At 36.1% G+C, this 22,915-nt stretch overlaps 1 protein-coding gene, 1 long non-coding RNA gene and 1 pseudogene across 3 annotated transcripts in view; 2 read left to right on the top strand and 1 right to left on the bottom strand.

Moving 5' to 3' along the window:
• Nucleotides 1–22,915, top strand: part of Stim (stromal interaction molecule) — a 138,962-nt gene that overhangs the window by 50,358 nt on the left and 65,689 nt on the right. Inside the window, exons 5-8 of one of the 2 annotated variants that reach the window (XM_089264648.1) lie at nt 15,319–15,434; nt 15,493–15,665; nt 15,723–16,314; nt 16,374–16,421. In XM_089264648.1, coding sequence (XP_089120774.1) covers nt 15,319–15,434; nt 15,493–15,665; nt 15,723–16,314; nt 16,374–16,421 — 929 coding nt within the window. Of the gene's footprint in view, nt 1–15,318; nt 15,435–15,492; nt 15,666–15,722; nt 16,315–16,373; nt 17,343–22,915 lie in introns of those variants that run through there. The other variant, XM_089264649.1, reaches the window with a different exon arrangement.
• On the top strand, nt 10,728–11,606 carry LOC149090889 (uncharacterized; annotated as a pseudogene).
• On the bottom strand, nt 18,881–19,957 carry LOC149090890 (uncharacterized). The gene is made up of 2 exons (XR_016197533.1): nt 19,650–19,957; nt 18,881–19,406 (listed from the first exon to the last, which is right to left on the bottom strand). It is a non-coding gene; the product is annotated as an uncharacterized LOC149090890 (long non-coding RNA).

Consider the following 22,915-nt stretch of genomic DNA (forward strand, 5'->3'; position numbering starts at 1 on the left):
TAGAAAGGTCATTTATAAATAGGGAAAAGAGTAATGGACCCTGTGGGAACCAGCGCCGAGATGTTAAACAGCAATCGACGCCTACAAAGTAGAGCCCGTTACCTCTCTCTCTTTATGATCTCTTATTACCTCTCTCTCTATTCGGATTTAGTTTTTAGTATTTTTGTGACAAGCGAAGCGGCCGCATTGGAGCGGAAATATATATATCATATTATTTTCGAAATCAAGTGTTTCATTGAAAGTACCGGGTTATTATATTGGCGACGAGGTAAAAAAAAAAAAAAAAAACAAAATATGACAAGATAATTATACTTAAAAAAAAAAATTAACAGAACGGTGAAAAGAAATAGCAATATAAATGCAGCGTGGCTGTGTCAATGTATTTCCAATGCCTGGCTAGAATCCGTTAGTTTTCTTTGTTTCTTGTCGCGTTGCGTTCGTCGTGCCGTTCAAAGAGAAAAAAAAGAGACATATTCTAAAGAGAAACCCTTAAGCGGGGTAATCGCAGTAGGTTTAAAATATGAATGTACACACGTACGCGTACACATGACATGGACATGCAAAACAAAGTAATATGCGTTGCTCGTTGGTAATTTAAAGGAAAAGAAAAGACAATAAAAATATTGAATAAGAAGTGTTATCTGACAAATGTCAGAGGCGAAATGCCGGTTGAATATTAAACAAATGTTTAATAGAGAGAACTATCTGACAGAGGTCAGTGGCGAAATGCCGAGTAGATATTAGACAAATGTGTAATAGAGAAAATTATCTGACAAAGGCCAGAGGCGAAATGCCGATTAGATATTAAACAAATGTTTAATAAACGGCTCTTATTTTATCTGACAGTGGTCAGTGGTAGACTGCCGATGAAAGAGTCAATAAAATGTAACTTGCTCGACAGAAGCATTTAATTAATGGTTGATTTTTGCTTGCAGACAAACATCTATAGTTGCTCGCAATGACCGAATGCGTCATAAAACCTTTTCTATGTGAAAAATGAATGGGAAAAATGGTTGCGAGCTTTTAAGATTTATCTGGAGGTGGAATATGTCAGATCAGTACTTCAGAAAAGAACGAAATTGTTGCATTTAGGTGGTACCCAGTTGCAGACGGTTGCATACGCATTGCCGGGTGCCATAGTAGAATTTAACAAGCCCGATCAAAATGATGTCTTTTCTGTATTAGTCGATAAGTTGACAGCTTACTTCTCCCCAAAGCAGAACTCGACTTTTGAAAGACACCTTTTTAAAAAAATCGCCCGTGAAGAAGGTGAAACATTCGGGAAGTTCATTTTGCGGTTACGTCAACAAATTCAAAAATGTAATTTCGGGTCTTCAAAGGGCGAAATGGAAGAAATTTGTTTCAAAGATAAAATCATTGACACGTGGGCTAGTACAGAACTAAAAAAGAAATTATTAGAAAAAGAACATACTTTAAACGAAATCATCGAAGGCTGCCAAGTGGACGAGGAAATGAATAAGCAGTCGCAGCTTATGCAGTCGAAGTCATTGCCAGAAACCATAAATAAAATAACTAATTTAAAATCGAGGAAAATTCATTAGAGTGATTGTGGAAGGTGCGGACGGCCGGGACACAAGGAAGACAGTCAAATGTGCCCAACACGTCAAATTAAGTACAGTCGTTGCTCTCGTGTAGGTCATTATGCCCGCAGATGCAGAACAAACCTTAAACGCCCATATTCACAGTCGAATAATAAAGAAGCGATAGGAAATCTCAAGCGCAAATATGTGCATCGAATCGAAGACGGGAACACAGAGCAGAATAAGACAGTCCAACGAAATTGTTTTAAGATAGACAGTGACGATGAGTATGAAGAGATGATGCAATGCAGAATTGGAGGTGCGGATGTTTCCCTAGTAATTGATTCGGGATCTCGATTTAACCTTATCTCGCAAGACGATTGGTTAACTCTTCAATTAAAGAAAGCGAAAGTTTTTAATGTCCGCGGAAATTCACAAAGCCAATTTAGGGGATACGCCTCAGATCAAATCCTTAACGTTATTTGTATTTTCGAGGCACCGATATCGATCAAGCACAGCCCCGAGTTGATTGCATCCTTTTTCGTAATTGAAAAAGGACGGCAGTCACTGCTGGGACGAGAAACGGCAACGAAGTTGAATGTTCTGCGAGTGGGACTACCGGTTAACAATATTGAGATGGTGCCACCATTTCCCAAGTGGAAAGGTAGTAAGGTAACGCTAACGATAGACCCCTACGTCAACCCTGTGAAACAACCAATGAGACGGATTCCGGTTGCGCTAGAAGGGAAAGTCAATGAGAAGTTAGAGGAAGCCTACAAACTAGACATTATTGAACCGGTCAAGGGTCATAGCCCGTGGATCTCTCCGATGGTGATCATGTTCAAAGGTAATGGTGATATTCGTATATGCTTGGATATGAGGCAAGCAAACCGGGCATTCTTCGCGAGAACTACCCTTTGCCGACATTTGAATCATTTATGACGAATTTAAGGAATGCCAGAATATTTTCACGACTGGATCTTAAGGACGCGTATCATCAATTGGAGTTGGATGAATCAAGTAGGCAGATAACGACTTTCATTACACCTCGGGGGTTATTTAGGTATATGTATAATGTTTGGCATCAATGCGGCGCCGGAAATCTTTCAACGACGAATGGAAGAACTCGTAGCACCGTGCAACAACGTCATGAATTATATCGACGATGTTATAATATTCGGGAGTAACAAAGAAGAGCACGATAAAACACTGGAAAAGGTTAGAAGCATAAGCAAGATTATAATGTGACTCCAAACAATGAAAAATGTAGTTGGGAAACAAACAGAATTAAATTTTTGGGACACATTTTAACAGACAAAGGAATTGCAGTAGATCCTGACAAAATTGAATCTATTAGATTATTTCGTGCACCCAAAAATAAGGAAGAGACTCGTAGTTTCCTGGGACTAGTAACCTATGTGGGCAAGTTCATCGCAGACCTAGCGGACCAAACAGAACCTTTACGTGAACTAGTAAAGAAAGATCGAAAGTTTATTTGGGGACCAGCTGAAGAAAATGGGTTCCAAAAGCTAAAGTCAGCATTAACTACGATCCCGAGTCTTTCATATTTTAACCCCAAAAACAAAACGCTATTAATCGCTGATGCTAGTCCAGTGGCTCTAGGGACAGTACTATTACAATTTAACAAGGATGGCGAGCCAAATATAATAGCATTTGCTAGTAGGAGCTTAACTGATGTAGAAAAGCGTTACTCCCAGACGGAAAAAGAGAGTTTAGATTTGGTCTGGGAAGTAGAAAAATATTATTTCTATTTGATAGGACTAGAGTTCGAATTAGTGACAGACCATAAGCCACTAGAAACCATTTTTAAGCCAACATCAAGACCTCCAACGCGTATCGAAAGATGGCTTCTGCGTCTTCAAGCTTATAAATTTAAAGATATTTACAAATCGGGAATGGAAAACATAGCTGATAGTCTGTCCCGCTTGTGTGAGCAAACGCCATCCAGTTGCTACGACATCAAGGGTGAGCACAGTATATTGAGAATTATTGAAAACGCTACACCAATACCCATACCGATATCTGAGATTGCTGAAATCACCACACTAGATGAGGAGATAGAAGACGCAATGGCGTGCCTTCAACAGGGCTCGGCAATGTCGAATAAATTATACCCGTTTCGACATGAACTGTCAACAATTGGAACAATCATGCTTAGAGGACTTCGAATCGTTATTCCATCAACATTGAGACAGAAAGTGTTGGTGCTGGCCCATGAAGGACATCCGGGCGAATCGGCCATGAAGCGAAGATTGAGGTCCAAAGTCTGGTGGCCCCAAATTGACAGAGATACCGAAAAATTTGTATAGAATTGTTTTGATTGTATTTTGGTATCGCAAGCGACAAATCCACCACCAATGAAGAGGACTGAATTTCCGAATGGACCTTGGATTTCGGTAGCTACAGATCTCTTAGGACCGCTACCCAACAATGAATATATTCTAGTCCTAATAGACTATTACTCCAGATACATGGAGTTTAAATTCTTTCGCTCCATCACATCTGAATCACTAATTGGGGCGTGTAAGGAAATTTTTAGTAGATTGGGATACCCGAAAAGGTTACGAACCGATAATGGCCGACAATATGTAAGCCTTGAGTTTAAGAATTATTGTAAATCGTGCGGCATAGAGCAAATAACAACACCTCCTTATTGGCCACAAGCCAACGGTGAGGTCGAGAACATAAACAAGGCTTTACTCAAGTGGTTGAAAATAGCTCATCAAAACAAAAGGAATCTTATGGAGGAAATTCAAGCTTTCACACTGATGTACAATGTAACTCCTCATGGAACCACAGGCACCGCCCCTACGGAACTGATGTTCAATCGAGTAATTAGGGATAAAATTCCAGGAATACAAGATTTAGTGGGGGAGCTCGCAGACTCAGCGGAGAGGGATGAAGATTGTAGTAATACACAAAAGGGAAAGGAAGTTGCAGACAAAAGGAGAGGAGCAAAGGAAGTAAATATAAATGTAGGAGATAAGGTGGTTCTCAAGAATGTAGTTTTTCCCCACAAATTAACACCAACGTTTGACACTACTGAATACGAAGTCTTAAAAACAGAAGGGAACGCTCTTAAGAAGTGCAAATCACCTTAAAAGGGTCCCTGGGGAAACGAAATCGCCCGATGCCACCAACGCGAAGTCGGTTCCAATACCGGCCACAAACCAAACTCCACAGCCAGCCGATCAACTCGAGGAGCAAGCACCAGAAGAGGATCACGATAACTCCACCGAGGGACTAAATCTTAAACTCGTGAGGAAAGGAGGGCTGTGGGAACCAGCGCCGAGATGCTAAACAGCAATCGACGCCTACAAAGCAGAGCCCGTTAACTCTCTCTCTTTATGATCTCTTATTACCTCTCTCTCTATTCGGATTTAGGTTTTAGTACTTTTGTGACAAGCGAAGCGGCCGCATTGGAGCGGAAATATATATATCTTATTATTTTGGAAATCAAGTGTTTCATTGAAAGTACCGGGATATTACAGACCCAAATGGCTACCCTGAGCTACACCAGACGAAAAACAAGCGAAGTAATTTCTAGTAAATTGGAGGACATTGATCTATTTGAACAAAACCATGCTGAGATGGTTGAATAATCGATTTGCAAAAATGTTGCAAGGTCCATGTTATAATGTTTTCAAATAACTTCGGAATAACAGATAATTTTGCAATGCCTCTTTAATTGGAAATATCAGATCTTCCACCTTTTTTATATAGGGGACTAATGCAAGATTTTTTTCCAAATTGAAGGGAACACAGAGGTTTCCAAAGACAAATTAAAAAATTTTAGTAATGGTGTCTGAAGAGACACACTGCAGTCTTTAATCACACAACTTGGAACACAACAGCCAAATGGCTGTAGCCAGAGAGGTAGCAGTGACCTTAGGAGCGTTAATGGACCCATATTCAGGAAGTGAATATGGATATGAGTTGTTATAGGGATCACGGGAAGAATAAGTGGTTTGAAAAAAAATCTGCAATTATATCAGAGGAATCCTGGTCATTACAAGTTTTTTCAGCACCAAGGACAAATGTAGACGGCAAACCAGAAGACTTGCGCTTTAAGTTTACAAATGAGAAAAACTGATTAGGATCTCGGGTAAACTGACGTTTGCAACGTATAAGATAATTCTCATAACAACGAGTATTTCAAAGATTGAAATTAGACTTGGCTATGGAATACTTAGACCAGCTGACAATTGAACCAGACATTTTATAGTTCTTAAAACATTTATATTTAATATTTCTTAAATTCTAAAGTGTCTTAGTGAACCAAGGCGGCTTATTTGAAACGCACACAGTCAGAGTTTGAGGTTGTATAAAAAAGCGATACTGCCAAATTAATATTATTCGACTCATATAAAATAGACCAGTCTGTTGAATTAATTAATTCATTAAGCAAAACAAAATCGCATTTGCGATAACAACGACTTGGTTTAGAAGGCAAAGGAGTATAATTGAGATGATTATCAACAGCTAATAAGACCTCTAAAGTGGGGTGATGTATATCCTCAGGTGTGCAGAAAGGAGTCGATCTCACGAGATTAATGAGCGAATCACGATTAATGAACACAAGATCTAGTGTGCGATTTAGATGATTAGAAATAGAGATAACCTGAAACAGACAGGATAGTCAATTCATCAAAAAGATAGTAATCAATGGTCGGAATAAAGTAATTTGCATTACAATTTGCTGACCAAGAAGTGTTGGAAATATTAAAATCACCCAACTATTTTTATACTCATTCACGAAGTGAATTAGTATATTGGTTTTGTGCAATGTCCGTCTTGCTGTCCGTCCGTCTGTCCGTCCGTCTGTCCGTCCGTCCGTCTGTCCGTCTGTCCGTCTGTCCGTATGAACGCAGTTCATTTCGCCGCTATTGAAGCTAGAGACTTGAAATTTGGAACACATACTCGTGTATAACTCCGATTTATAAAGTGTTAAAATTTTCCCGATCCGCCCACTAGGGGCGTGGCAAATCGGAAAATGCATTTTCCGATATACCAGAAATCATGTTAGTTGAAGAGCTAGAAAGTTGAAATTTGGTATGTAAATCCGCGTTGACCCCCCAAGTCCAAAAAGCTATGGTGGATATATCTACGCCCATTGGGGGCGTGGCAAATCAGATAAAACTGTATCTCATAAAGTTCTAAAGCTAGAACGTTGAAATTTCGCACGTGAGCTAATGCTGTAATTCTATAATGACTGATTAAAAAATTATATGTCTACGCCTACTGGGGGCGTGGCAAATCGGACCTGAAGATATTGTGATTTTTCAAATTTGGCTTTATTTTAGGCACTATTGATGCTAGAGACTTGAAATTTGGTATATATACGCGAGTTGACCTCCCAAGTCCAACAAGCTATAGTGGATATATGTCCGCCCAAAGGGGGCGTGGCAAACCGCAAAACTTTATATCTCCTACAGTTTAAGAGCTAGAAGCTTCAAATTTGGATAGTTGAGTTACTGGTAACCTCCTCTATCGATGCCCCAAAAATAATTGTCACGCCTCTTTGGGGGCGTGGCATATCGAAAAATACCCTGTAATTTTCACATTTTTTGAGCGTAAGCATTCAAATTTCGCATTTACGCTACCGATAGCTCTTTCTAAGAACTGGCCAAAAATGAGGTGTCTACGGCCACTAGGGGCGTGGCAATCGGCATTTGTAGTATCAAATCGCGACATTTATATGCTTGAGCTATCTATGTATGTACATGTATATACAAATAGGCTTAATAGGCATTGATAACACGGAAGGAAACATTTTTATAAAATTTAAAAATAAAATTTAAATATTTAAAAAATATAAAAGAAGCTAAAATAACAAAATTTGCAATTTACAAAAAAGAGTTTTCCGCGGGATTTGAACTCGCACCCTAGCCATGTTTGTCAAAATAACAAAAACAAATTTAGCCGGCGCCTTTGCCGACAGCGCTACCGCCAACTGTGAACCAATATAATTAAAATGAAATCCAAAAATGAGATTCTTGTTATGACGCATTATAGAAAAGAAGAGCCAGAGTAGAGGATGATAAATTTGCATTACATACATACACACATACAAATGAGCGCGTGCATAAGAAAGGCTGGAATGCTTGATGCTACATATGCGTGCAGACTTATGTACATACATATACATGCATATATGCGTACATACATATATGAGGGCTTTTTAAGAAGAAACAAATTTAAACTTATAAAATTGTTCAATTAGAAAAAAGAATAAAATAAATATCTATTTTATAAAAAACGAAATATGTATGAAAAAAAAAAAAACACAACCTTAATGGGGACTTGAACCTCCGCCGCTGTAACAACTTGCGACGCCTTTAGCGCCCACGTTATCGCTTTGCTTTACAGACTGGTATCTGAAATACAATAAGCTAATAACAGAGCGTCATCTGACAAAACTACAACAACAGCTAGAAAATCCAGAAATCATCGCAATTCTTAGAATGCTAAAAAGCGCGCTTTTGTAATGTAAGCAAACGCTAAAGAATCTGCAATAGGTGTGACCGAAAGCTATCAACGAAAATTACCATACATTTGTACTCAAAAAGTGCACGATCAATATAATAATTATCGATTACTCGATAAAAATTACCAAAAGCTACAATATAATCAAAAGCATAATTGTTTTGTACTAATTTTTTTTTAAAGCCAAATTAAATTAAATTTACAAAGGGACTGTGAATGAGTATTCCGCAGTCGGTAGCGCCCGACTGCAACGTTCTTACTTGTTAGGTCTGAATTCATGAACAACTACATGAGGCGGCCAGAAATTAGGATCAAATAAAGTTTTGAAACATACTACGGACACATTTATCTTGAAAGAAGAATAAAAAGAAAGAAAGTCTCACAGGTCATATCAGATGAAAGCCTAGATAAGAAAACTTGCTTTCGAGGAGAGACGACAGATACGATAATGCTGGGAGTAGCTGATTTATTGTCACTTATGGTTTGAACAACAATTGGAGAAGAATCCAATTTTTGAACAGGGACTTGAGTTCCAATAGCAGCCTCCTCAGATGAACCAATAGATTTAGGAACAGGTGATATGGGATCAAGTGAATTAGGAGCGGATGGATAAACTGAAGCACAAGGTGAGGGAGGTGCAAGCAAATTAGATGACGGTGTTGGTACAGAAGGAGGTACCAACAACGAAGAAGCCTCCCAGTGAGAAGGGCGACTCTCGAAATTATACTGGGTTAATATTTCTTCAGCAGCAGCCATATCACTGGATAACTGCTTAGAAATCTTCTTCAGTTTAAAAAACTGAGCCCTTACAGCGCTGTACATTTTAGAAAAATTATATCTGTTTTTCTAAACAAAAACGGACAAGACCAGCGAGCATCCTCACTACCAATTTTCGCCGTGGACATGACAAGAGTCGTAATCACGATCAGTGAGACTTGCACATTTAATATGCATCATATTATCGCACAACCAGCAATTTACAAATTGTAATTGAGTCCACCGCCTGCCTGTACGTGCGACCTTCTGGTCGACCGGAGTGGTGTCTTCTGTGACGCCCAACGTTACTTCTGGGACTGTTGCAGACGTTTCTTTTCCATACTATGAGGTTGACGAATACCACAACAAAAATCGTGACGATTTCTGTCGCAGTAGATGTCAGCCCTCAACCGTATCGTTCGAAGCAGGTCCAAATTTCGCGTGCTCAGACCGTGGAGAAGTTCCAAGTTGAGGCGATATCGTAAGTTGGATAGATTTGTGATCACGGTGGGCATCTCTATTAGATGCGCATGCGTGTTGCTCAGGAACATCTTTTTATCCGCATTTATGGTTTCGTTCGCGAATTGCACAAGATACGTTCTATCAAGACTGTAATTTTGGCCTTCTGCGTGGATAGTTCCATTGTAGCTCGTAAAGAACAAGGTCCCATCCTCCAGCACCTCATTCGTCGATTGGATGCCACGTGGTGACACTCAGCGTTTCCTCTTTTCAATATCCTCGGGATGCAGTCCGCTTCATTAAGTGGAGGTAAGTGTTCTTCCGCGCAGACACTGGTGTTGCCTATTGTTAAGCAGCCCTTTGTTATGGTGAATGTTTCGTCTGAAGCTACCAACAATTTCCCGAAGATCATGTTCTGTCTGTTCGCACGGATCGCTGGTCGGACGACCAACATCTGGTATTCCTTAGCGACGACCTTAGGCAGCGCCAATATGTAGAGTAGTGCGGTGCCGTTTGTTACGATGATAGGCTTTGCAAGCTCCGTAGCTTCTACGGCACTCTAGTACAGCAACAAGTTCATTTTTTTGAGGAGCGCTTGTATTTCTGTCTCGTCTAGTAGATTGCTGTTTACTAGACCAGCCTTTGCAAACTGGCAGGCTCTGCTTAACTCGCCAACCTGGTTTTGTAGTAAAATCGCCTTATGCAAGACAATTGTAGAGGTTTGGTCGCTGTTGTCGATGGCGTTCATTGATTATTGATTGATTGATCATTTTCATAATTGTGTTGGGCATTTCCAGGGATTTTCTCGACGCCTCGAAGAGCCTATCGTTGATCCCATATTGTTGATTGTTGTTTTCAACGTGGTTATCCCGTACTTTGAGAATGGTGTTCCAGTCAGAAGCGTTCGGTGATCTGGCAATCCACTTCCAGGCGGATCCTAACCAGTCGATCGAACGAGTCCTTCTCAATCTCGACAGTTTCGAGAGCATTTGCTGCGCTTGCTCCAGGTGATAGAATGTCAGGACTCGGATTCGCACTGCGTTCAGCTCCCGTTCTTCGTTCCTTGTCGTCTCTATGGCCGCTTGAGACACTTTTGGAGCTCCAAGCACCTTTTTTTTTTTGCCAGCAGCTACGTCACAACTGCTTGCGATTTTAAGTGTACATTTATTTATTCTATGGATTCTCTTACTAGAAAGTGGCATATTATAAAGATGGAAAACCGAGTTTGATTCAAGTTATCCGATTTAACTGATGAACAGTTATTAGAATCGTTTGAGACAGTCCCTTCTGATGGAGAAATGTTGGACATTGAGTCAAGTGACGACGACGAAGATCATCTAAATGTGGTAGAAACTCTTATGGCTGCTGTAGAGAACGTTATCACAATATCGTTTGAAATGATGAAGAAAATGTGCAACATTATGACCAACAGCCTGAGCCTGTTAGGAAGTCACTAAAAAAAGAGCACGATCGCCACTAACAGCTATTGAAGGTATAGTAGGCGTGGCTTTGCCATCTTCTGGTGGCTTTACCGGTACTGGTAAGAAAGCAACATTGCGATATTTTATTATATATTATGTGAATATATCCAAATGAACATTGAAGATGTTCATCATTACATCGGAGTTTAGATATATATGTCAATATATCGCTACCCGAGTATTAGAAGCTACTGGGGAAAAATGACTTTGGACCCATGGAATCCAGTATTAACCGCACAAAATTCGAAGCAATTCAACAGCACCTGTCATTTCGCAATGAAAGCCAGCGGGTCAAAAAGGGTCGACCAGGCTTTGATCCATTGTTTCGCACTAAAAGATTTGTCGATTATCTTAATCAAAGATTTGACTCAGTGCCAAAACAACTACGCCTTTTGTTGATGAAAAAATGTGTAGTACAAAGATTAAACATCACTTACGACAATATATGCCCAATAAGCCACATAAATGGGGTATTAAGCTGTTCCTTTTGTGTGATTCATATGGCTACTTGAATTAAAATATTTAGTGGAGCAGACGATAATATTGTATTACCTGGTCACCGTTTACGTTTGACCAAAATAGTATAAGAGTTTAAGCACCACATCTTGTACTTCGACAATTTTTATACCTTTTTGCCTATAATGGTATATTTGGTATTGGCAAGCTACCTGAAGATAAAATTATAAACAAAAAGCCCAGAGGTTTCTCTACTGAGTTCGTAGGCACGTCATACGGAATCGAAGTCAGCAATGTACTTTGGAAGAACAGCAGGGCCGTTCGCTTATTCTCAACTTACGTAGGTGTTAAACCATTTGCTGCGGAAAGTTTAAATGAAAGCACTGACCAGACAACACATAGATGAGACATGTAGAACAAATTTTTCTACAGCTCGAAACTGTTAAGTTGGTCGACCACTATTCTTCAACCTATTAGACCTGGAAGCTTCAGATTTATTGTGTATATACATATGATGAATACAAACATTTTGTAATCAACAGATTTCGGTTACCACGCCCCCAATTTGAAAAAAAAAACGCGTTTCTAATACTAGAGAATTGTGCTTTGGAGTGTATATACATTTGAAAATTATGATAACGTTCTGAAAGTTTCATTAAGATTGTGTATGCGCGCGTGCAGAATGATAAGACTATCAGCTTGGAGGGTTCAGGGTATCTCCTAGTCCAGCAGTCTCAACTAGAGCCTTCTTACTTGTTTTTGTTTTGTTTTTTGTTTGTTTATTCTATTTATCGCTATATATAAGTTAAGCTATCCCACACTAGAGCACTAGTGATTGGGGACGCTGTGGTGGGTTCTTGTGAATATATACAACTTTGTGTTCAATGAAATAATATATTTAATAGAATTTAACTTAACTTATATATATATTTATATATATAAAATTAAAATAAAAATATATATATTTTATTATTATTTTTATGTATGTATGTGTATGTATTTTATTATGTACTTTTATGTATTATTTTTATTATTATTATAATATTACGATTTTTTATTTTTATTTTTTTTAGGGAATTCTTATCGCGTCATATCGCATCTTCGTATTATCACCAAGATTTTATTTATTTTAAATTCCGTTTTTTTTTAATAAAATATATGGTTTTGTTAAATGTATGTAACAGGCAGAAGTGGGCGTGGCATACCCCACAATGTATATATATTCTTGATCAGGGCGACGAGCTGAGTCGATTTGGCCCTGCCCGTCCGTCCGTTCGTCCGTTTGTCCGTATTTAGAGACTCCAATTTTTTTTAAATGTCCTTATATAGCGCGCTCATATCGAGTTTATCACTAAAAAACGATAACTCATTCCGAACTTTTTGATCGATAAATAATCTTATCGAAGATCAGTTATAAAATTATATGCACATGCATTTTATACAATGTCGGTTTTTGTAAAATTTACCCCCAACCCCTGTATCCACCCCCTAACACTCATGTTTCTAAAAGGCGTATTTCAAATACTAGAGACTTGTGCTTCGGAATATACACACAGCTAATCGCCTGTATATGTTTGTATGCGTGTATGTGTGTGTGTGTGTGTGTACGAATAATTACTGAAATATCAGTTCCTCGAAGGGTTCAGGGATATCGTAGCGAGCAGTCTCGACTAGAGTTTTCTTGTTTTTTTTATACCCTGAACCCATTGAAAATGGGAAATCGGTGTATAATGTTTTTGTTAAAAGTATGTAACACTCAGAAGGAAGCGTGGCTGACCCCACAAACTAAATGTATTCTTGATCAGGGCGACGACCTGAGTCGATTTGGCCCTGTCTGTCTGTCTGTTTGTCTGTCTGTCCATCCGTCCGCCCGTCCGGCTGTCCGTATGTATGAACGGAAGATATGAGCTAGAGACTTCAATTTTTGTTTTTAATTGTCCATATATATCGCGCGGATATCGAGTTTATCACTAAAAAACGATAACTCAATTCAATAATTTTTTATTGACAAAAAACCTTATCGAAAATGAGTAAAAAAATTATATCTCCCATATCATTAAAGAGTGTCCAAGTTTTGAATATATATTAAGACGCATTTTATACAATTTCGGTTTTTCTTTAAATTTACCCGCCCCTATATCCACCCCCTCACCCTCATCTTTGTAGAAGTCGTATATCAAATACTAGACACTTGTGTTGCGGTATACACATACATATATACATTATGAATACGTTCTGAAAGTTTCACTACGATCGTACGTCAAGAAATTAAATTATTCAACAAATAAATTCTCATTATATTGCCAGAACTGCAGAGCAACCCAAGCGCAATCGCCTGTATATGCGTGTGTGTGTGTGTGTGCTTGTTTGTATGGGTGTGTGTGTGTCCGAATTATTATTGAAATATCAGTTGCTTGGAGGGTTCAGGGGATCTCGTAGTCGAGCAGTCTCGACTACAGCTTTCTTATTATTATTTTTTTTTTTTTGTGCGCACAAATATGAGTTGTAAGGTGCTGCGTTAAGGTGCGGGCGAGTGTGCACTTTATTTATTTATTTATTAAAGCTTTTGACAAAATCGAGAGTCAAATTAAATTAAAAAAAAAAGAAAAAGCCTAAACAAAGTACAGGATATAATATCAATAGTAACACCGACCCGATGGGGGTATTTTATTTGCCAGTCCGGCCAGCTATGCCCACGTCTCACAGACAAAAATGGTCAGTGAAACTAATGATGCTATAAAAAGAAGTGTTGGTAAGAAAACTAAGAAAAAAATATTAAATGTAGATTTATTAACAACATATAAAATAATAAATAATTCTTAAAATAAAAAAATAAAAACAAAAATAATAAAAAAAAGAAAAAATTTAATAAATAAGAATTAGTACAGAAAAAGAAAAAGTAACGTATTAAAAGAAATTGCAAGAAAAGTTAATAATAAAAACGGGAGGTCCCCTAGAAATTTGGTACATATACTCGTGTATATCTTCGATTTATAAAGTGTTAAATTTTTCCGGATCCACCCACTAGAGTCGTGGAAAATCGGAAAATGCATTTTCCGATATGCTAGAAATTATGTTTGTTGAAGAGCTAGAAAGCTGAAATTTGGTATGTAGATCCGCGTCAACCACCCAAGATCACCAGCTATGGCGGATATATCTCCGCCCATTGGGGGCGTGGCAAATTGGATAAAACTGTATCTCCCAAAGTTGTAAATCTAGAATGCTGATATTGTTTCGATTCTTTAAAGATTATATATCTTCGCCTACTAGGGGCGTGGAAAATCGGACCTGAAGATATAGTGATTTTTCAAATTCTGTTATATTTAGGCGCTATTGATTCTAGAGACCTGAAATTTTGTATTCATACGTAGGTAAACCGGAAAAAATCCTAATTCTGGCGTTACTTTGATATTCGATTTTTTCTCTAGCAATTGAGCAGATTCGAGTTATATTGAATACGGTTCATATTTAATAGTTGGTAGACTGTCCCTTAGATGTTTTTGTAGAAAAGTTACATTTTTTTATGTCCTTAGAGACCATTTTGGCAAGCTCTTCCTGCAGCCATGCCTTTAAGTACGACATTGAAGATATCGATGTCTTGTGACCTCGGCAGTCTAACTGCCTCCAAAATTTTTTAATATAGGTCAGGTATGCGGGCTGGGAGGTGTTTCCAAAAATTTGGGTAACTGAAAAGTAGCCAGGACTCAATTATATATATATAAGAATGGACTCAGCTCGTCAACTTGGTGGGGTCTTATCCGCCTCCTTCTTTCTGTTATATACTTTTAACGAAAATATACCCAGATTTCCCATTTTAGATGGGTTCAAGGTATAAAAAGTTATCAAACAATAATTTCCGAAAGCATTCCACACTGCAGTCTATGCGTGCTTATGCGTATGTATATGTTTTTCTTGGGTAAGAAGATAAAATGTAAGACATTATTGAAATATCAGATTAAAAATAAGGTCAGCGGATTTCGTAATTGAGTAGTTTCGACTAGAGTTTTATTACTTGGTTTGCTTTAATATTATCGGATCGACATTGCCCACTAAATTGATAAACGCATTTCATATATATTGACCTAAGTATCTGATGTTATTAAAATGATTTATTTTAGGTTGGCTGTAAATAACTTACATTATGTAAGCAATGTTCTGGGTATAAAAGATCCAATACATAAACAAAAAATTTCACTGAAAGCCATGGATGTTGTTCTTTTTGGCCCGCCAAGAGGTAGGTCTATGTCTTAGTTGATAGACCGCTTTTTAAGTGCTTGGCTCATTATTTACAGAAACCGGCACTCGCTGGAAGGATTACATTCTTGTCACTCTTCTATTGAGTGCGATAATAGGATGTTGGTATGCTTATCAGCAAAATAAAAATGCTAAACGACACTTGCGTCGAATGGCGCAGGACATGGAAGGATTACAACGAGCTGAACAAAGTCTCCAAGAAATGCAAAAGGTATTATAAGATTTTGCTATCGACAAAAAGTAATTGAAATTCAATCTGCTAAATTAGGAATTGGAGTTAGCTCGCATGGAGCAGGAAAATGTTGCAACAGAAAAAATGGATCTCGAAAGGCGGCTTAAGGAAGTGCCTTCATTTACCTCTTCAAGCTCAGATCTGGAGGTACAGCAGCTAAAGAAAGAAATTGAGATGTTACGCAATGAACTAACACGTGCCGAATACGAGTTGGTGGACAACTGTTGGACTCCACCTCAGCAGCTACAATCATGGCTACAGTACACATATGAATTAGAAAGCAAAAACCATCAAAAGAAACGTATTTCTGCGGAAAAACAACTTCAATCCGCTCGTGAAGCATGTGAAAAATTACGTAAAAAGCGTTCAAGCTTGGTTGGCGCCTTCGTTTCAACGCACGGCAAGAGTATTGATGACGTCGATCGTTCTATTGTTGAAGCACGTAATGCTCTTGGCGAAGTAACTAATGAATTTCAGGAACGCCTCCACCGTTGGAAGCAAATAGAAACATGTTTAGGGTTGAATATTGTCAACAATAATGGGCTACCTTACTTAGAGAATGTTCTTTATAACCGTAATGGTGGTAATAACAGTTCTATTGGTATTAATTCTACAAAAGGCTCTAGAGGTGAGATTTACCATAATACATATAATATTAAAAGTGATTTTAACTTTCACTATTTACAGCAAGGATCACATGCAGCACAGACGAGCTTGATGACGAATCAGTACAAGGTAAGATGCATTTTGAGAATTTTTCACTGCTTGCAACGGAGTAGTTTTGTTGCGTTTGACTGGCAAGACAACACAGGAACAACACATTGTGAACCGAACATGCGATTAACAAGTGGATACATTTTTTAAACATTCGATAATGTGTAGTTATTAAATTTCTTTCAACAATAATCTGAAATTTCACAACTTGGAAGCTAAGCCATTATTTGGCATATACATATATATATATATATATATATATATATATATATATATATATATATATATATATATATATATATATATATATATATATATATATTATGTAGATATATATATTAAATATTTTTAAGTATACATACATGCATTATCACAAATACGTATTAGAAAACTTTCATATATATATATATATATATATATATATATATATATATATATATATATATATATATATATATATATATATATATGAAAGTTTTCTAATACGTATTTGTGATAATGCATGTATGTATACTTAAAAATATTTAATATATATATCTACATAATTACTAATTTATTTTTGGTAGCTATTGTCATATTTTAAAGTAAAATTTCTACATATTTATTAGATTCCTTAAGAATAAAATTAAGGTAGCCATTTGATAGCTACATTTGTAACCATGTCAAATATTACGGGAGCATCCACACAACGGGAGCGAACACAACTTCAAAAATGATATTGTTAATGATAAAATATTGATGCTAAAAATACATATGTATAATAATTTTATTAATATATGTATGACGCATTATTCTTAAATATATAAGGTCAATGTAGATGCTTAATAATTCTTCTTGTGTAACCAAAATAATCATTTTATAGTACATTTTAAGAGGAATCAAAAAATATGTGATGTGGTTATATGTTGCTCTTTATTAAATAAATAATCAATGTTGAAAATATTCCAATCGATCGATAGACATTTTTATTGGCTTTAGTTTCCTTAAAAGGACCTACCTGCAAAATTACATTTTTCGAACATTTCAGGGAAATGAGTCGATTTGTAAATGTTAATATACAAATGGTACATATGTACATTATTTTCATTTCAAAAATACGATTATTCCTTTGAATTCCATTAATTGGTGCCTCTGTTAATGATGGAATTCAAAGGAATAATCATATTCTTGAAATGAAAATATATGTACATACATATTTAACATTTGAATATTAACATTTACAAATCGACTCATTCCCGCGAAATGATCGAAAAATGTAATTTTACAGGAGAAGATTTTTATTAATTTTCTCTAAATATAGTGTTTTTTTGCAGATATTTTTTCATATGATGTAATAGCAAGAGCATATAAAATTTTCTTTACGAACACAGAGTTTGTACATATACCAGAAAAAAATATGAAGAGGCGAGGCCTTAGGTGACGATTGGCACCCGCTTCTCCACCCAACACTACCATGGTTTTTTTTATTTTAAATTGTTAAAAACCCCCAACGAGAAAATCGGACGACTTCCTACACCATTGTATAACCAAATTTACTTGACTTTTAAAATTGCATTCCTTCTCAATAACTGATGTAACTTGTTGAATTCATTTTTTTTGTTTTTTTCAAATATATTGTTGAGTACGCAGACTCAAAAAGACAAAGTTCTTACAACTAATATTCAAGACTTATATATAAACTTTCTCATTGATACTGCTAATTTTTCATTCAAATAATAAATTTTTACTTCACTTACAATTATACGTTTACTATTCTTCAGCTGTTTTTATTTATCTAAAACATTATTTCTCTTTTCTTCTTTTCCCTTTGTCTAATAGTGATTGATTTATTTTTTATTTTTTATTTCCAAAAAAAAAAATTTCTATATATACATATGTTTATACATTTTTTTTTGTTAAATTTCATTAAAAAACTTTTTAATGTTTTATAATTTTTTCTTATTTTTTTATTTTTATCTTTTATTATTATAAAATTTTTTTTCTAGCATCATAATTTTATTTATTATAGTACTACTTATTATTTATTTATTTATTGAATCTCATTTAAATTCATTTTTTTTTCAGTGTAATTAAAAATTTTGTTTTCTTTACATTTATGTTTATATTTGCTGCCTCAAAAAAAAAAAAAAAAAAAAAAAACAAATCAATTCACAGAAATAATGTAATGATATACAAAAATAGAAAAACGCAAGAAACCCAAATTTTTATTCATTGTTGTATTTAAAAAAATATTTTTTTTTTCTTGTTATCTTTATATTAAAATTTTTCCATATTTTTTTTTTTTTTCTTTTTAATCAACTTAAATTTTTTTTTTATTACTTCTTTTTTTTTTGTTTTATTTTTATTTATTTATTTTTTTTGATTAAAATTATTGGGGACAAGGGCACATTGGGGTTAATCACTTACAGTTTGCTTTTACTCCCGCGACGAAAGGCCTTTCTGCGTGGTGGTGTCAGCTGTTAAGTGTAGAAATGGGGTATATTTATTTATTCATATATATTTATTTATTGATATATATTTATTTATTGGTTTCGTTTTTGTGTGTTAATTACATATATAGTAATTATAGATTTTATGATTGAGCTTTTAAACCACTAATTTTTCTGTTTTCTTTAACTTTTTTCTCGACAAAAAAATAAACTTCTCACTTGCCGTCGGCAATTTAAATGTCTTGCAAAATTTTTTTAAATTTTTGTTGTTCTTTTCTTTATATTTCGCAGTTTTTTTTTTCTATATGCAAATACTACTTTATTTTAAAATTTCTATTTCATTAGTTATATTTTCTTTTCACGTTTTCAGAAATTTTTTTTTACGCACTAAAGTTTCTTTTATTTTTGTTGTTTTTTTTTCTTCGGTTTTTTCTTTTGATGCTGCCCTTCCTCTCCCCCGTCGCTTAGGCGTTATGCTGCTCTGCCGGCTTTTCGTACCCTAACCTCCGCTCTTCAAGGTGACCCTTGTTGGCGTGAAGTTAGGGTATCTAATAAGAGAAAAATGGACAAAAGTCCACTGAAAAATGGAAAATCTTTCTTAATTACTTGTTTTTTCTCTGAACAGTCTTTTTTTCACATGCCTGATATATATATATATATATATATGCAGCTGCGCGCTGCAAATTCAATTCAATTCAATGCAAAAAGCAAACGCGATCGCTTGCATTTGCTTAATCTTTGGGTTCGTGGGTTTTATTTTGTAAAAGAAAAAATTTTATTTTTTTTTTTTTTTATTTGGTTTAATTATATAGGTTTATACTTTTAAATTTTCAGCACAACCAAATTTTTACTTGATGATCTCGTGATGCCGGAAAAAGAACTATTTGACCCATGTGGCTCTTTTTATACCTACACATTCCAGTCTGCGCTATTCCCCTTCTTGGAAAGTAAGAAGCGAAGATAGGTACAATTTACCAACTGTGTCCCAAGCTTTGAAGGTTCTTGCAAAAGCTTGCTCTCGCAATGTGAGCTTTTGCAAGATCAGCTGGTATTGCAGTGCAGGCGACAAAATTTTCGCGAATGATATGCACTGCAATTATTTATTATCAGTACATTTATTCTTTGACCATTACAGCATACACACACACGTATAAAATCGCGCTCTGCTAACTGCGCAGAAAGCAGCGACTGCACTTGGGCTGCGCTGCAGTGTGGGCAATATTATGAGAATTTATTTGATGAATAATTTATTTTCTAGACGTACAAAATCTTAATAAAACTTTCAGAAGGTAATCATAATATTCAAAGTGTACGTTCCAAAGCATAGGTCTTTTATAAATTGGTGGCGAAGGGGACGTGGTATCCAAAATCTGTAAATTACAAAATATTTGCATTCATCATATGTATATACACAGTAAATATGAATTTTCCAGGTCTAAAAGTGTTAAATGAGGTTGAAAAACAAAATCAATTTTTCGATTATTATCAATAAAAAGTTATAGGATGATTTATCGAAAAAATAAAGCAAACTCGTACTGCGTATGGTATACACGAATATGCATGCCGAATTTCAGCTCTCTGGCTTGCTTGTTTAAACACCAGTTTTAAAAAAATTTTTATTAAATTTTTCTTACTTGTCTCTAGCATCAATAGTGTCTAAAATATTGCTGAATTTGAAAAATCAATATATCTTCAGACTTGCCACGCCCATGATGGGCGTAGGCTAACTATACTCCTTCACGAAAGTGAAATGAGTATATTGGTTTTATGCAATGCCCGTCTTGCTGTCCGTCCGTCCGTCCGTCTGTCGGTTTGTCCGTCTGTCCGTATGAAAGCAGTCTATTTCGGCGCTATTAAAGCTAAAGACTTGAAATCTGGAAAGTAAAGTGTTAAAATTTTCCCGATCCGCTTACTAGGGGCGTGACAAATCGGAAAATGCATTCACCGATATGCCAGAAATCATATAAGTTGAAGAGTTTGAAAGGTGAAATTTGGTATGTAGATCCGCGAAGAAGACATAGTGATTTTTCAAATTCTGCTATATTTTAGGCACTATTGATGCTAGAGACCTCAAATTTGGTTTATATACGCAGGCTGACCTCCAAGTCCATCGAGCTATGATGGATTTATGTCCGCCTAAAGGGGGCCTATAGCTTAAGAGCTAGAAGCTTCAAATTCGGATAGGGTTGTGACAAGTAATCTCCTCTATCGATGTCCCAAAAATAATTGTCACGCCCCTTCAGGGGCCCCCTTCAGGGACGTGGCTTATCGAACAATACCCTACAATTTCGCATTTTTTAGCATAATAATTCATATTTTGAATTTAGGTTTCCGTTAGCTTGTTCTATGAGCTGGCCAAAACTGAAGTGTCGACGCCCAGTAGGGGCGTAGCAAGTCAAGAAATCATGAATTTTCTACAGTTTTACAGCAAAACTTGGCTACTAAATTGCGGATGGGGTGTGAATGAGTATTCCGCAGTCGGTAACGCCCGATCGCGACGTTTTTACTTGTTATACCCTGAGCCCATTCAAAATGGGAAATCAGGGTATAATGGTTTTGTTGAAATGTATGTAACAGGCAGAAGGAGGCGTGGCAGACCCCACAAAGTATATATATTCTTGATCAGGGCGACGAGCTGAGTCGATTTCGCCCTATCCGCCTGTCTGTCCGTCCGTCCGTCCGTCTGACCGTATTTTTGAACGCGTCGATTTCAGAAGACATAAGAACTAGAGATCTGAATTTTTTTTTTAATGTCCGTATTTATTTATTTATTTATTTCTTAAAGCTGATGATATTAATAGTAACACCGACCCGATGCACTATAGGAAAAAAACCCCAAATTTTGGCGTAAATACAATTTTTTTTTTTTCCAATTTTTAAACTTTTTTTTTTTATTTTCCAATAATAAATATCTTAACTAATATTACACGAATTTTTAAAAAATTTTATGGACTGCCCCTACTATATAACGCTCGGCTACAAGTCAGCTGACCCAGAGTTGCTTTGTATGCAAAAAAAGCGCGGAAAAAATTGTTCAACTTTCAAGTTTAGTACTGCGGTAAATAAAAATAAAATTTATAACTTTAACAAGTAAGAAAGCTCTAGTCGAGACTGCTCGACTACGAGATCCCCTGAACGCTACAAGCAGCTGATATTTCAATAATAATTAGGACACACACACGCATTCATAATTTTTTAAGTGATCTTCGATAAGGTTTTTTATCGATAAAAAAGTATCGGAATGAGTTATCGTTTTTTAGTGATAAACTCGATATGCGCGTGATATATACGGTCATTTTAAAAAAAAAGTTGAAGAGTCTAGCTCTTATATCTTCTGAAATCGACGCGTTCAAAAATACGGACGGACGGACGGACAGACAGACGGACAGGGCGAAATCGACTCAGCTCGTCGCCCTGATCAAGAATATATATACTTTGTGGGGTCTGCCACGCCTCCTTCTGCCTGTTACATACATTTCAACAAAACCATTATACCCTGATTTCCCATTTTCAATGGGTTCAGGGTATAAAAATTGAAAACATTACTGATGGTATGTACTATAAATTGTCAATTCAAATTTTTGAGTACATTTGTTTAATTGTCTAATTGTTCAATGTTTTGTTGTGTATTTTAGCTAAAAAATAAATAAATTGTTCTTGTTTCGTGAAGTATAACTTACAAATAGAGGCAATTAGTGATGAAGTTTGAATGCAAAAGTATTTTCTGAACCCTCTATTATAAGAGACTATTAACCGTTTTTGCTCCTTTTTGCTCCATTTCGAAAAAATAACGTTTTTATAGCTAAGTATGAGTTTAAGCGCTCAGAGCTTCTAGACGTATGGGCAAGCAACAATCGCCAAGCAGACGCGGTGAAATTGTTTATGTTTGAAAAATTAATAATAATGTGGATGAAAAGGTAGAAAACAGTATTTTTACCCAAGTTGCCCAGTTTATTGCTTTTGTTAACAGATATTTGCCCAGGTGTAACCGTAATCTGGATAGATTCAAAGCAACACATTCACTGTGTTTCGAGGGCAAAATATTTATCAACTTAAAAGAAGTTAAGTCCTCGCAAAATAAAGCTG

This window comes from Drosophila navojoa, chromosome X (genome assembly GCF_054131105.1).
Source record: "Drosophila navojoa isolate 15081-1374.11 chromosome X, UAZ_NAV_1.0, whole genome shotgun sequence".
Classification (NCBI taxonomy): domain Eukaryota; kingdom Metazoa; phylum Arthropoda; class Insecta; order Diptera; family Drosophilidae; genus Drosophila; species Drosophila navojoa.